Consider the following 15,241-nt stretch of genomic DNA (forward strand, 5'->3'; position numbering starts at 1 on the left):
ACAACGGCACTGTTGCTACTACTCTAGTGTTACGCTGTTATAATGCTAATACATGTAATCTGTACGTCGTCATCCATTACCGTCGGACACTTGAACTGAATTTCCTGTAAAAACGGTGGAGATTCAGTGGGCAGGTGTCACGAGTCCGAAACGTTCTGATTCTTGCTCTTTTCCCTTTCTTTTCAAATTGATAGTAATACTTCCAGACCAATCTGAATTTCATCATGTATCTTCTTAATAGGTAGTTTTGACTCTGTCTATATCGTTACTTCAAAACACTCGATGATGTATCTCCTGTGCAAAAGAAAGGGTCAGGTGTGAGCGTATTTCTTTTATGAATACATGTATGAGTAGCAATACAGTACATGATATTATATATATAATATTTCTACTAAACCATGTTAACCCATGTTGCCAGAGTCGCTGGACCAAGGTTAGATGTCACCAGACCCGACAGCAAAGGGGAAAAAGAAGGAAATTAAATCTCGGATGATCGCTACGCACAAACTGTCAACTACCGCGGTTTCTCGCTGATCATCGCCATCTTAGTCTAGGGGGGAAGGCGGTCGGGTGAGAGAGGCTGAGCTGACAGCGTAAGTCGATGACGAGACGAGTCTCGACAATCATCGCTTTGTCATCCTTCTTTCTTTTGCTTTCTCGTTCCCCTTCCCTCCCTCTTTCCCTCTCCAGTTCACTTTCACTTTCACCTTCTCTTATTTGCCTCACCTTAGTTCTCTCCTTTTCCTGTTCATTTGAACTCCCAAACAGTGATAATTGCCAAAACTACAACAAACGATGTAGAAAATAAAAAGAATATGAGTGACAATAATGTGGATCTTTGATCTCTCTTATTCTCTCTGACTAGGTTCCCTCCCCCCCCCCCGAAGCGCATGAAATGTGCCAAGCATAAACGTTGCATCAGCGCCACATCAACTTGCCCTTGAAATCTTGGCATACTTTTCTGTCTCTTGCCCTGACTTGGGCCCTGACTTACGAGCTTTCTTGGTTTCTTATTTCTTATCCCCCCTGTCCTCCTTGACCCCGCCCCCCTTGGCCTTGGCCTTTTTGGTGCCTTAAGAGACCCAACTTTTAGACCCCTGTGAACCCGTACAAATAATAGATTTGGAAGGGAAAAAAAGGAAGAAGCAAAGAGACGAATTGGTTAAAAATGGCTACCGTGGATTGTATGAGATGGCACTATCATTACATGACGGATATCGTAGCGATCGGGAGACATGCACGGGCGGCGCATACGACGTAGATGATTCACATGAGCACAGCAGTCGTGTTGCAAGTCCAGGGAGTTCGACCTCCTTCTTTTCTTCATGGCTCAGTGTAGCATCTGAGCTTCCTCTCTTACTCCTTTTCTTTGCTCGTAATATATGACTAGTAGGTTGTGGTATAATACGGCCTCTACATCGTTCACCGTAGAAATAGAAAATATAGCCATACATCAATCAATGCACTATGATCGGGCGTTAATATGCTTTGGCCATGCATATAACCAGCATTCAGCTCGACACACACAGACGGAGACAATCCACCCATTGATTCCATCGTGTATCATTGCTCACCATGGCACAGTGCCTCGAAACCGAGGCCTCCGGTTTCTTCCATCTTTCTCTTCCCCACCACACCTTTGGTTGGGTTGCTGCAAGTTGGTGAAAAGTCAATGCCAAGATCGGAAGGGAAACCAGAGAGTAACTTGACCGCCAATTACCGCTACAAGCCAAACTGCTAGTGCTGATACTAGTAATACTGGCCGGAGTAGTATAATAATATATGTAGTCGATTATAGTAACTCTAGTTTTACATATACTTGTTTGCTACAAATAGTTTACTACCTTGTGTCCGACGTCCCTCTTCTTCCCCTCTCCCTCTCCACTCACCCCCGCTCCAACGAGGTTGTCTACATAATACATGTATAAGTCATGTATGTATTTTTTTTGTGCCAACTCACATGCTTCGAAGCGCCCTGTCTTGCAGGTACTTACAGCCTATCGAATAGTTTCATTCCGTCTCCCGCCTGTATTCTCCTTCTAGCCCCTCTTTTAAGAGAAAGAAGAAGAAAGAAAGGATCCCGTGGAAGCATGCAGGTTATGTGCATGCACTCTCCCACTTTCCATCCGTCTCAGGATCTCGGTAAGTAGGATGCACGGCCAGCTAGGCCAGGCCGAATGTTTCTACGGTGTATTAGACGGTAAGTGGGAGTGAGGCAATAGACTCGGGATCAAGAACAGCAACAGGCTCATTCCCTGTTCCTTGATTTTCTTCTCTTGTCGTTTCTGTCTCTTCTAAAAAGAGTACCGTACTGTAATGTAACACCCCTCAGCCACATCGCATGCACCGACCGCCAGCCGTGGGCACGCGCCACGCTTTTTCTCCCCCGCCTCGTGTCCAAGCCCAGCCAACGAGTATGATGAAGGACGGACTCTGCAGATGAATTATATGGTTAATGTTACTGTGCGTCACGAAAGAAATATAGAAATATAACCACACTACGAGCACATGGGCAGGTTACGTTAATATTACTCTTCTAGACTCCAGTCTCTACTCCGTACAGGTAGGCTCTAAGCTCTAGCAGGTCAATAAATCCGGGGTTCGCCCCAGTCCAGACCCCACTTGGCGCATCTCCGCTCCAGTGACCCCCCCCCCCCCCCCTGGGGCACATGATTCGTCCCTTCTAGCTTTTAAGCCATGAGAGCATCAAGTGACTCTAATCAGCTCCGACAGCGAGGGGAAACTAGAATGAGTATCGAGTCAAAACGTGTGACAGAGAGGGCGGGCACGAAAAAAAAAAAAAGAGCAAGAAAGGAAGAAAGAACAGAAAGAGTCCAGAATGGTCTGTCTCACTCGACTTGGTTGGTCGCCGACGGCCAAAGCGTGTGCGGCAAGGGGTCGTGTCTGTGTGGGTGATGGCACTGATGAGCACATTTGTAGAAGCCCCTCCTTCTTCCCTCGATCTCGCTCTCTCTCCTCTATGTGTCATCTCTGTCAGTGCGCCTGTTTATAAGGTACTACTACTCTGTTAGCACTACAGAACTACTGCTCTGTTCGTACGTGTATGATGTATTCTATTATTCCGGATTGTGGCTATTTTTACTTTATATGCCAATGTCGTTTTGTTTCAAACCCAGCCAACCTTGGCATTAGATAAAGGAATATGAAAGCAATTAAAATAAAAAAACATATACACAAGTCTCGTGGGCCAGGACGCACGCAAAGACAAAAGGGAAGGCTCACGAGGTGAGAAACATAGCAAGTAGCCTAGAAGTGATCCTCCCCCTCCAACCCCCCCCCCCCCCCCCCCCCCCCCCCCCCCCCCCTCCCGGCAGGTGGTTCATAGTTCATGCCGCGGGACGGGAGAAAAGCAGTCACGATTGGATTCGGTCCATCAGATTTCGCTCCCCCCCCCTCCGTTTTAATCCTTCTCGGATGATGCGGGACGAGCTCTGACCGTTTTTACCGTACCGCGGTCCGCACGATATCACACCTGCTAGACTGCAACCTGAGACTCTGGCTGACCCTAAAATCCGGAACGGTAGGGTAGCTTTGATGATAATATCGTTAGCTCATGGGTCGCCGTGTGGGAAAGTTCTTATATCATATATATACTATAGGTAACACTATCTAGTCTGCTACACTCTCTTCAGTATGTGCAGTTCCACTGCTGACAGCTTTAATGCCTGAGAAATAAACTGATAGAAGGAAATATAAAATCCGCATGTACTAGTAGTAGAATCTAATCGTGGTCATGGGAATGAGATCATCGTGAGAGGAACGACCCTCCGTAACTTCCAAATCACTTTGCTTGACGTCACACCTGGAAGCTCCTTCCCATCTCTTTTGCTTCCATTTCCTCCCTTTCTTGTTCGATCCTCATTTCTTTGCCATATCCCATCAGGACTCAGTTCCATCACGTCACCCATCGTACTCGATAGAAATTTTGTCGTCGAAGAGGACACCAAAAAGACTTTACCGTGCCCTTCCAGACCCCACACCTCGTACAGCCATGTCTTCGGGTGAGAACCCAACGCCCACAATGGCCTCCTCCCGCCGTCACCAGCTAGGTGGCTACCTCCCCATCGAGGATTATGGCATGATTGGCAATATGCACACTTGTGCACTGGTTGGTATCGATGGGAGCATCGACTACATGTGCTGGTGAGCAGTCTTTACTCTCGTCACCTTTATTGCATCTGCTTGCATCAGCTCTCTCTTCCCAATTCTAATAGGATATTTTCACCAATTCTGATATACCATCATGATGCTTGCGATGTCTATCTTACATGAAATTGGAAGCTGAGAAGAAGGGAAAAAAACAATCCAACTTATCAGGCCCGTATTCGACTCACCATCCGTATTCTGTCGTCTCCTCGACAAGGATAAGGGCGGCTTCTTCTCAGTCTCTCCTCGCAGGGGCCTCAACTACACCACCAAACAGCAGTATCTTCCCTACTCGTGTATTCTACGAACGCGGTACATCAACGAACATGGCGCCGTCGACCTCGTTGATTTCTTCCCTCGACCCAAGAGTGCTCGCGTCATGATCAGGGGCCCGTCTTATAACGCGGGGAACATGGGCACATACGGCGAGATGACCAATGTTCAGGAAGAGCTCAAGAAGTGGCTCGTCCGGAGGGTTGAATGCATCCGCGGGTCCTTGACCATGGGTACTCATACATTCGTAGTCCCGGTCGAATGAAAATGAGTGAGAGCTGACTAGGACCTGACTTAAAAAGACATCGAGATATTCCCGTCATTTGGCTACGGCAAAGAGCCCCACACGACCAGACTATTCTGCGAGGTCCATAGACCGTCGAGGGGTCAGAGTAAGGTAGCCACCTTCCACAGCAAGCACGCCAATCTCCAGCTCGACATATCCCTAGATACGGAAAAAGATGACAACAATAACGGCAATGGAAGCCCTGTCATATACTTTGAGCGGGCCGAGTACGGCGGAATTCAGGGGGACGGCTTGGTCGCCCATGTCGAGATCCACGAGGGCCAGACCATCTCCTTCATCCTGAGAGACGACCGTGACAGCCACACCACACCCAAGATCACGACCTCAGTGCTCGATAACCAGCAGCACGACACGCAGATGTTTTGGTTCAACTTCATCTCCCAATCCAAGTACAAAGGACGTTGGCGCGAGGTCGTTTCTCGCAGCCTCATGACGCTCAAGATGTTGACATATGGTATGTCATCCTGCGCGACCCGTAGATGTGTGATGAAACATGAAGAATTACGTATATCGATGTACAAGCGGGCTGATATCGAGACCGAGGGACGGTCGACAACAAGTACAGAGCCCACCGGTGCCATTATTGCTGCTCCGACCTTCTCCATCCCAGAGGACATTGGCGGCGTGCGCAACTGGGACTACCGGTTCTCGTGGGTCCGCGACTCGAGCTTCACCATCTACATCCTCCTGCGCATGGGCTTCAAGGCCGAGGCAGAAGCTTACATGCAGTTCATCATGGACCGCTTCCTGCACTCGCGCCTGCCGGACGGCGGCATGCCCATCATGTTCACCATCCACGGCAGCACCGAGGTCCCTGAATCAACGCTCGATCACCTCGAGGGGTACCGCGGGAGCAGTCCCGTGCGCATCGGCAACGGTGCCGCCTTCCACCAGCAGTTTGACATTTACGGGGAGCTCATGGACGCTATCTACCTGTACAACAAGTACGGAACACCCGTGTCGTATGCTGTGTGGATGGCTGTGAGGGAGTTGCTAGGTGAGGTCTCTGTTCTACTAACAATACACGTTGTATGCGTACGCTAACATTCCTTCTAACGCATGCAGACTATGCATTGAATCTTGTCAATGGTAATTACAAAATCCTTGCATCCTTGCCTTATATATTGAGAGAGGATAAAACACGTCTAACTATATAGAACCCGACATGTCCATCTGGGAGGTCCGAAACAAGAAGCAGCACTTTACCTATTCAAAAATCATGCTCTGGGTAGCCTTTGACCGCGGCCTCCGACTAGCCGACAAGCGATGTTTCCCTTGCCCGAACCGCGAAAAGTGGTTGAAGACGAGGGACAGTCTCTACGATGAGATAATGGACAAGGGTGAGCATCTTCCATTACCATTTCTGTTTCAGCCCCCATCGTCATTAAACTCTCAGTATTACTGAGCTAACAATATCTGATACGCGTGCGGATGTGAATGAAAAAGGCTACAACAAGGAGATGCAGTGCTTCATCCAGAGTTACGAGAGCAACACATCCCTCGACTCGTCCATCCTCATCGCCCCACTGGTCTTCTTCATCTCCCCGTGCGACCCGTACTTCATCAAGACGCTCGACCGTATCCTCCTACCACCGGAGAAGGGCGGTCTCACCAGCACCGGTCTAGTCTACCGCTACGATACTAATCTGACGGATGATGGTATACATCAACTTCTCCCCTCTTCTCTTGCTCCTCTTCATCGCCCCCTCCCTCCTTTATTTTCTTCCCAAACATGGACGGTCATTATACTAACCATGTGTGCGTGCATGTTCAAAAACAGGCGTCGGAGGTAAAGAAGGAGCCTTCAGCATGTGCACATTCTGGCTCGTCGAGGCCATGACCCGCGCAGGTGTCCACGACCGCAAGTACCTCGTGCGCGCCATGAACCTGTTCGAGAACGTCCTGGGCTTCTCGAACCACCTCTCTATGTTCTCGGAGGAGATCTCCCGCAGCGGGGAGCAGCTGGGTAACACGCCGCAGGCATTTAGTCACCTGGCGTTTATAAGTGCTGCGTTCAACCTAGATCGAGTGGCGGGTGATTCTGCGGCATAAATTTGCTCTTGATATATGTATGTCTATATTGTATCCAGGCCAATAATACGACTTATATGTGGACAAGAGCCAGCGAAGTGAGAAGTACCTTTGGTAGAGCCATCGGAGGCAGATTTATCGGTAGTAATGGAGATATATAGTATACATATATATATATATATACATATATTAGAATAGAGAAAGAGCGAGTGAAGCAAAAAGCATCTCCAGTAGGGCCGCCGGAAGCAAATCAATAAGTAGCGATATGAAAAATGGGAAGAAAAAGATGGAGAAGAACTATCACGACGGTAACAGACCACTATCAACAACTTGGTCAAAATCGCTAGCCCAGTACATGACATGGCCACCATCACCACCACCACCATGCTGACTGACATGCAACACAGTGTACCCCAGACGTCGTAGGGTACCGATGAGCGACGACCCCTCCTCGCTGTCGGCCATGACAACACCCCTCTGGTAGAGTAGACATTCGAGGTCCGTCGTAGAGTCACCCATGTACGTCACCGACCGGGCAGGCAGACACCTCTTCATGGCGTCCAGCTTATCCCACGACGTAGTCAGCGGTCTCGATCCCGCGTCGCCGTCCGGGAAGACTATACCGCCGTCGCGGGGGCACACCTCGTTGGCCACCACAGCCATGTCGCGGGCCCCCAGAACCCCCCGGATGAACGAGGCCGACCAGTTCACCGACAGTACGGCCACCTCCCACCCCGACCGGGTTGCCAGGTCGACGAGGCGGTCTAATCCCTCCCTCAACACCACGCTGCCGGCCGACACGGCGTCCCGTCCCATCTGCCGTAGCGCCTCGGCCCCGAGCCCGGCAAACACACCGCTGTCGCGAACCCTCTCCAGGGATGCTGCCTCCACGGACGACATGCCGGATAGGTACTCTACTTCACGTTCCAGCGCCATGGTGGTGGTGGTGGTGGTGACCCCCTCCTCATCCTCCTCTGGGACGCCGGAACTCTCCTTGTACGACTGCAGATCTCTCATGTAGCGCTCCACGACTTGCCTCCACTTGTCCTCCAGGATACCATCTCTATCATTTTCTTGCTGTTGCTGCCGCCGCCGCTGCCGCTGCTGCTTCTGCCGCTTCTGCTGGTGTGCGATGGCCGCAGATGCCAGCACGGAAATCGTGTCCTTCTTTGTGATCGTGCTGTCGAAATCGAGTATCAGTCGACGGCGTTGCTGCTGCTGCCGCGTTGCGGACGACATGACGGTGCGGCTTGATGATGCTCCTCCCCCCGCCCGTCTTGGTGCAGGCGGAGATACCCGTGAGACAAGTCTAGCCACGGCTGACGATGATGTTTCAACTCGACTGATGTGACGACGCTGCAGATTCATCACCATTTATCGATGAGATCCATCGATGACCATTGCGTGAAAGTGTGATTAGCCAAGATGATATTGAATTAAATCTAGGCCTAGAAATGAAAAAAAGGATATTGAGTAGGGGGAAAAAAAACAATATAGGAGCCGTCGCCATTTGCGAATGACATCATCGCCCTCAATCAAAAGTATCTCAGGGTATCATGTTCCTTCCTTTTTGTTTTTTGTTTTGTTTTTTTTATCTCTTAAGAATTAGAGGCGTTCAAATAAGAACAGTGAGATGTTACAGATATGCACACACAAAAACGCCATTCCTACCGCCTTGATTCCTTGTTTCGCATCACCATCTCGGCACACACACCATGTGCACTACCCGGCCGCCCTCTCTACTCCGACTCTATCCCAACTAGTCCATGAGTTCACGACGGAAGAACATCCTCCATCTCCTCATCCTCGTCGTCGTCGTCGGCCGCTGCAGCCGCGGCCTCCTCCTTGGCCTCAGCACCCTGCATATCCTTATATGCGTCGCTCAAAGCATAGTTGTTGGCAAAGCGCCCGCTCTTGATCAGCACAGCCACCTCTTCCAGCACCTGGCGCAGGTATGCATCGGGCTGCTGGGTCTTCTGACGCAGCGCTTTCATGGGCCAGTACTGGAACTGGCGGAAACAGTCGAAGATGAGATCCAGGAGCTGGTCCTTGGGGATGCGAGCGGCCTTGATGGTCTCACCCTTCTTGGGCTTGGCCTGTGCAGGAGCGTTTTTCTGCGCACACACATACAGCTGGTTAGACAACTGGTCTTTGTACGTTCAGGTAGCGACACGATTAGGCTTACGATAAAGTTGCTGCCCCAGTTGGCTGATGTAGTCGTTCCAGGGTTGGTGATGACCGACGCCTTGTTGCGACTGATGATCTGGAGGCCGGGGCGCCCATGCTCCATCTCGTAGATTTTCTGTCCGACCAGGCGGTTCTCCTCGTCCCTATCCGTCGGTTCTGCCCGCACTTCGTAGTGAATCTTGCCGTACAGTTTTGTCTTTTCTGCAGAGAACAGGCCTGTCAGCATATACGCCTTCCTTCCTCGGGTGCCAGCGCCCCAGGCCCAGCTTACTCGGGATGGCCTTGCGGTAGTACGGCTGGTAGCGACCACCGCTCCTTCTATCGTAGCCAGACTTTTCGGCGCGGCCGTCCCGCATTCGCTGAAAAGATGACTGGTTGCCGCCCGCCTCGGCGCGTGCCTTGTTCTTGGCCTTGAAGCCGGGAAGGTCCTGCTCGCTAAAGATGAAGTGGTTCTTGACGTCGCCGTCGACCAGCTCGATGTTGTATTCCTTGGGGATGCCCTGGTGCTCGGGCTGCTCTGCCTGTAGGAGCATGCGCAGCTTCGTCTGTTGTGGAGGGGGGGCCCACGCCGTCAGTCCCAGCTACTCCCCAAGATCCGCTCCACCATAAAGCTCACCGTAGCTGATCCGTCAGGCTTCGTCTCGTTCCACGTGCGAAGAGTGCCGATTCTGATCTCATCGTCGTCACCCAGGCGCTCCGTCATCTTCATCCACGACTCCCACACGTACTGCGGGACACGCGTAAGGTACAGCGTCTCGTTATTGGTGCCCGGGGCCCTGTTGTAAAACTCGAGGTCGCCAGCATCTTCGTAGAGATCCTCCTCATCGGCGGGCGTGCCCACGGGTCCCGGTGATGCCTCCGGGTCGGCCTTGACCTGAGGCTCCGCCATGATATGTGCGCGCGTCTGTGTACGTGTGTGACGTTGTCGATTACCCGGCCAGTGAATAGATGTCGAAGAGCACGCGCGCTGGGACACGTCTCTAGCGGGTCGATTTATCGGCGCCGACGAGGGGCCGAGGGGGGGGTATCAGAGATGAACAAGGGGAGGTAAACGGGAACCTGTAGAGTGCGGGCGAGGAATGGAAAGAAAGGGGACGAGGATTATATCAGAGAAATGCCGGTTTTGGACAATGGACGTTGGTGATGTAGGAAAGAGCGACCGACAAAGCTCGCGGCTCCTTCCCTGCAAGCGCTACGCCGCTAGCCTTAAAATAGAAGTGGCTCCACTAATTTCCCGCTCTCAGCCAAAGCTTTGAGCTGCCATTTTTTACGTCATGCCTCAGGAATCAAGCCTACAAGTGATAAATCCGCACTTCTTTTTAAGAACGATGCACTTGGTTGACAGGCAAAGGATTCGTGGCATGTGGGCAAATATTGAGGGAAATAATACCGTCATTGTCAGTATTGCGAGGACTAACTCTGCGTAGCATTCATTGTTAGCTATGTTTTTACTCCTCCATAGCTGAGCGCTACTACTATTACTACTACTACTATTACTACTACTACTACTACTACTACTACTACTACTACTACCTACAGTATCGCTGAGACCCGACCTCGATGTGTGGGGATACTCGGCATATGCCCATCAACGAGCCCCGACATAGACTGTGGGGGTCACGAACGCGTTTCCTTTTTTCTTTTTTTTCATCACCATGATCCAACCTGCTCCTGTCAGATATTGGCTGCCTATTTCTTCAGTAAAACAGCGCAGAGATTCCGGGTTACACTGCTGAGCCATACATCTGTGCACGTGATTCCAGGCTTGGATGGATGGATCGGAAAACAGGGTCCCAGACCATCTGTACAGTATTTATTGATGATAGAGCGTCTCTTGACTTGTAATCCTTTGTTCCTGACAATAACGGTTTCCCGAAACAACGATTCCTCAAGAGAATATCGTGCTCAGCGATCAACGTCACCTCGATTTGATTTCCTTTTCTTCTCTTCTTCCTTTTTCTGTCATGGAGGCCATCTCCGTCCCCTTTGTCTGTTCTCGCTCTCTTCAGTCCTAGCAAGCACTCACCGTGACCTCAGTCTGAGCTCAGCACGGCGACGATCCTCCTCCACCACACGACCTTGTCTCGGCGATCCAGCCTTGATTTCCTTAGAGCACCACCATTCTCTCCTCTCCATCAACGAATTAGCCCTTCCCTGGAAACACAGACCATACGAGCCCATTCGGACAAGAAGCGGATCGATTTCCATCCATCGAACACACATACACACGCGTGCGCGCGTACACGCAAGAAGCAAAACGAGAACAAAGAGAACACCCACACTATGCCGGGCGTCCGATCGCTCGTCGAGCTAGCATCAGCGGCGTGCGTCAAGAACGTCCGCTTACTTGAAGGAGTAGGCTACCTCCCCTATGAGAACGTGCGGCACCTCCTCATGCGCGTCGACAGCGCCAAGCAGCTGCGGCGCATCGAGCTCAACTCGCCGCAGCTGGACGGGCAGACGGGCGAGCTCTGGCTCCGGCTGATAGAGAAGGACTTCCCCATCGAGTTCCGCGCCAAGGCGTACAAGCCGCAGGACCCGACCAAGTGGTTCAAGGTGTGGGAGAAGTACCAGCGCGACCACGACAAGGCCATTGCCGAGAGCGAGGCCAACTTTCGCGATGCCATCGTCGGCATCCAGCAAGAGAAGGCCAAGAACACGAGCAAGATTGTCGAGAGCCGCCTCCTGCCGCGCAAGGTCCCGACCAAGCGATGGGGCTCCGGCGGCGGCTCCGGCACCCTCGGCAACGGCGCCCTCACCTTTGGCGGCGGCAGCCGCACCAGGACCCACAACGGCGCCAGCGTCATGCGCAAGGTCCGCAGGGAGGTCAGGGAGATTGCCGCCATCCACGGCTCCCTGTCAAAGGTGACGCCCGCGGGTGGGCAGCGCGCCGCCTCCTCCGCCGTCCTGAAGGCCCCCCAGGCCATGATCAACGAGCGCCGCCGCGCCGCCCAGCCCGAGTTCAAGAGGCTGCCGCCAAAGGCCGTCACCGAGCACGAGGAGCGCGCAACCTTCATCTCCGACTCGGAAGACGGCGAGGACGGAGACCTGTTCGACGCTGACGGCGATGACGAGGAGACCGCCAAGCGACCAAAGCCCGTCACATTCAGATCTGCGGCTCCCAAACAGGCTGCCGCCAAGCCGTCGGCCGCACGCTCCGCCGCCACATCGCTCCTCAAGTCGAGGAGGCAAGCCGGCTCCTCTTCGTCGTCCACGCGACCAATTCCCGCGACCAAGCCCCGTCCCATCCCGTCCGCCCCAGACCCCACCAAGTCATCCACCTCGCCATCCAAACCACGACCAAGCGTTGGCGGGTCCGGCCCCTCGGCCTCGGCGAAGCAACCTAGCGCGGCGGCACCATCCACCTCATCGTCGTCGAGGCCGGCGGCAGCACGCGCCTCTTCTCCCCCGTCAGCAATATCGGCACAGTCGCCGCCTCGCCCGCCGAAACGCAAGGCTGCAGATATCTTCATGAAACCTCGGAAGCGGAACAGCTGAGTAACGTATTCCGATAGGCAAAGGGCAGATTTGAACGCATGAGCTAGCATCTGAGTGCTTTTCTTCTTCTCAATCTTTGTTATCACTCTCATCTTGGCGTTTTCACGGGCAAATATTATATAAAGAAAGATAGACGGGGACGGTGTTTACTGTTTTGTCATGTTCCTCTTTTTAATTCATGATTTGATCTTGAAACCCGTCATTGATTGCACAGCATTTTCCCCCACCTGTGTGTTGTATCTTCCCTCTTCTTCTTTTTTTCCCCCCTTCGCCCCGTCTTGACTCCCTGTGTATACGTATCTATTCGTCTCTCGTGCTCTAGCACCCGCCTCTCAGCGCGAGGACGAGGTGCAGCGTGTCGCCAGCAACGAGGTTGTATTCCGCGGCGGTCTTGTCGTCGGTCCTGTAGCACAACACACAGGTCAGCTATATCAGCACGCCATCCTGGGTCATCAGACGGTTTCGTTTCTTATGCGTATTGCGTATTACATTTGCTTTCCGCCGTGAATGAGACGCTGCTGAACAGGCGGGATACCCTCCTTCTCTTCGACCTTTTCCTTGATCTGAGAGACCTTGTTGCACTGTCAGCCAAACGAGAACTTCCTGTGCCTTTCCAGAAGAAGGAAGAGGAGGGAAGAGGGAAGAAGAAGGCACACCTTGTACTCTGTCTCGATATCCAGCTCAATCTCCTTACCTGTCAACGTCCGGACCCTGCTCAGAAACAACGTCAGTCGCGCTGCGGGAGTGAGGAGGGGGGTGGGGGGGAGCAGAGAAGAGATATCGGTAGGTGGGCGTTCTCTCTCACTTGATCAACATGATGGGCGAGCTTTGATACAGGAAGTTTTCGGCTTTTTTTTCTCTCTCGTATGGGTTGAACTTTTGCGAGACTTTTAGCCGCGGATAATGGCTTCGTTGTGTGTGCGTGTGTGTGTGTGTTCTTGCGACGTTGTTGCTGTTGTTGGGGATTTCGAAGAAATGACGGAAGAGCGGAGATGGATGCACCGACGAAGGTACGAACAAGGTGGGGTGTGTTCTTTCCTATGACTACTACGGAGTGAGCGCTATGCGCCATCCAAGGCGTGCGTCCTAACGAGAAGAACTCGGTCAATTCTACAAAACGGGGTTACCTAGATACAGTACATGCCATAATAAAGATGCCATGTTCGTCCGTACGAGTCAAGGGTTTCTGAAGAAGAAATAAGTAGTAAGCTTGATCTGATAGGCGAACCTGTCCGTACAGCAATACACTACACAACCATCTTGGGATCATCTTCGGAATCAATGTAAACAGATCAATAGTATACATGTATTGAGATTCTGCACAGAGCTACTACTAAACAAATACAATTCAAGTCAAGCAAAGAAAAAGACTCGAGTTTCCTTTCTTGTTCTTGTTCTTCCCCGATACCCCCCCGCCTTGCTTTCGGCTCGTTTTAATTCTTACCACTGTCACTAAACACATTTAGACCCAGACCCTCCGAGTCGAGCATGAGCCTGTTCTTGGAACCAGCCTCCTGGAGCTGCGCGGCAATCGCACGGGCGTTCTCGATCTTCTTGAGCTCGACGTAGGCCTTGTTCTTCTTGATGGCGTCACCGATCAGCTCGGCCGAGCGGGCCTCACCCTGGGCCTTGACGACCATGGCCTGCTTCTCCTGGCGGGCCTTGTCGACGACGAATGCGGCACGCTGGGCCTCTTGCTGGGCGACCTGCTTGGCCTCGACGGCGGCGGTGAATTCGGGAGAGAAGGCGAGGTGCTATGTCGTCACACCGGTCAGTTATTTGCGTGTGGCCTCTCTTCTGTTCGCACGAGATGGTATGGTACTCACCGTAAGGGAAACATCATCGAGGGCAATGTTGAACCTGGCAGCGCGCTTCGACAGGTTATCCCTCACCAGCTTGGCTACCATCTCACGCTGGGTGATGAGCTGGCTGGCGTTGAACTGGGCGACGACGCTCTTGAGGACCTCGTTGACGATGGACGGCAGCACGCGCTCGTCGTAGTCGGTCCCCAGGGTACGATAGATCTGAGGGAGAGCCTCGACCTGCGGCCTCGACAGGACACGGCACGTGATGTTGACCATCTGCAGGTCCTTCGTCCCCGTCAGGGAGGCGACGTTGCGCGGTTTGGCCCTCACGTCGTATACGATTGGCGTCTCGAACCAAGGGATGTTGATGTGAGTTCCTACACGTCGTCAGCAGAAGCTCATCTCCCTCCCTCTTTCCTCTAGAGATTGAGAACCCACCTTCAGTGTAAATCTCCTTGCTGACACCCCCGACCCTGGTGTACTTGATGGCGCGGTGTCCACCGTCCACGTTGAACAGCGAGTTGGACAGCACGTAGGCTCCTCCGAGAAGGAGCATGCTCCCCACGGCAATGCCTCCCGTTCCCCTGGGAATCTGGGGGGGGCGGCCACCAGCGGCACCGCCGGGTCGCCGTCCAGACTGCTGCATCTGACGCAGACGCTTCATCGCCTCCTCCTGCCAGTTGTTCTGCGACATGGTGATTTGTTTGGGGGGGGGTTGGTTTTTTCTTTTTTTTCTCCGACGACAGGTCTGTCGCCCGATTCCTATCCGTCTCGTCTTCTTTTTTTTCCGGTGATTACTTCTGCTTTATCTTTGACGGCTTATATTTCCTTCTCAATCGATCCGAAGTTGCGCGTGATGGGGTTCGTCGGTTTGGGGGGGAAGAGAATGCGGATGGCGGATGCGGATGGAAAGGGACGCACGAACCAGCTCATTGTCATCAGCAGTTGCTAAAACCTGAGCTTGGGGAACTTC

The 15,241-nt window shown here is 52.4% G+C and overlaps 6 protein-coding genes across 6 annotated transcripts; 2 read left to right on the forward strand and 4 right to left on the reverse strand.

Annotated features, from left to right (window-relative positions):
* Positions 1 to 4,042: 4,042 nt before the first annotated feature.
* On the forward strand, positions 4,043 to 6,799 carry GMORB2_7453 (Glucoamylase (glucan-1,4-alpha-glucosidase), GH15 family; the record flags this gene model as incomplete). The annotated part of the gene is made up of 7 exons (XM_035469418.1): positions 4,043 to 4,164; positions 4,339 to 4,673; positions 4,743 to 5,201; positions 5,313 to 5,744; positions 5,905 to 6,087; positions 6,194 to 6,406; positions 6,528 to 6,799. 7 exons carry the CDS (start codon positions 4,043 to 4,045, stop codon positions 6,797 to 6,799), a joined length of 2,016 nt encoding a protein of 671 aa, XP_035321113.1.
* A 279-nt stretch (positions 6,800 to 7,078) lies between these two features.
* GMORB2_7454 (uncharacterized protein) lies at positions 7,079 to 8,017 on the reverse strand (the record flags this gene model as incomplete). Its single annotated transcript, XM_035469419.1, has 1 exon — positions 7,079 to 8,017. The coding sequence occupies one exon, from the start codon at positions 8,015 to 8,017 to the stop codon at positions 7,079 to 7,081; it is 939 nt and encodes a 312-aa protein (XP_035321114.1).
* Positions 8,018 to 8,550: 533 nt separating this feature from the next.
* GMORB2_7455 (uncharacterized protein) lies at positions 8,551 to 9,854 on the reverse strand (the record flags this gene model as incomplete). The annotated part of the gene is made up of 4 exons (XM_035469420.1): positions 8,551 to 8,892; positions 8,964 to 9,166; positions 9,237 to 9,510; positions 9,582 to 9,854. The coding sequence occupies 4 exons, from the start codon at positions 9,852 to 9,854 to the stop codon at positions 8,551 to 8,553; spliced, it is 1,092 nt and encodes a 363-aa protein (XP_035321115.1).
* Positions 9,855 to 11,248: 1,394 nt separating this feature from the next.
* On the forward strand, positions 11,249 to 12,463 carry GMORB2_7456 (elongin-A; the record flags this gene model as incomplete). Its single annotated transcript, XM_035469421.1, has 1 exon — positions 11,249 to 12,463. The coding sequence occupies one exon, from the start codon at positions 11,249 to 11,251 to the stop codon at positions 12,461 to 12,463; it is 1,215 nt and encodes a 404-aa protein (XP_035321116.1).
* Positions 12,464 to 12,781: 318 nt separating this feature from the next.
* On the reverse strand, positions 12,782 to 13,279 carry GMORB2_7457 (ubiquitin-like protein Nedd8; the record flags this gene model as incomplete). Its single annotated transcript, XM_035469422.1, has 4 exons — positions 12,782 to 12,866; positions 12,953 to 13,026; positions 13,120 to 13,174; positions 13,269 to 13,279. 4 exons carry the CDS (start codon positions 13,277 to 13,279, stop codon positions 12,782 to 12,784), a joined length of 225 nt encoding a protein of 74 aa, XP_035321117.1.
* A 617-nt stretch (positions 13,280 to 13,896) lies between these two features.
* GMORB2_7458 (prohibitin 2) lies at positions 13,897 to 14,962 on the reverse strand (the record flags this gene model as incomplete). The annotated part of the gene is made up of 3 exons (XM_035469423.1): positions 13,897 to 14,217; positions 14,290 to 14,645; positions 14,707 to 14,962. The coding sequence occupies 3 exons, from the start codon at positions 14,960 to 14,962 to the stop codon at positions 13,897 to 13,899; spliced, it is 933 nt and encodes a 310-aa protein (XP_035321118.1).
* Positions 14,963 to 15,241: the final 279 nt, after the last annotated feature.

This window comes from Geosmithia morbida, assembly GCF_012550715.1.
Source record: "Geosmithia morbida isolate 1262 chromosome Unknown scaffold_8, whole genome shotgun sequence".
In the NCBI taxonomy this organism is placed as follows: Eukaryota; Fungi; Ascomycota; class Sordariomycetes; order Hypocreales; family Bionectriaceae; genus Geosmithia; species Geosmithia morbida.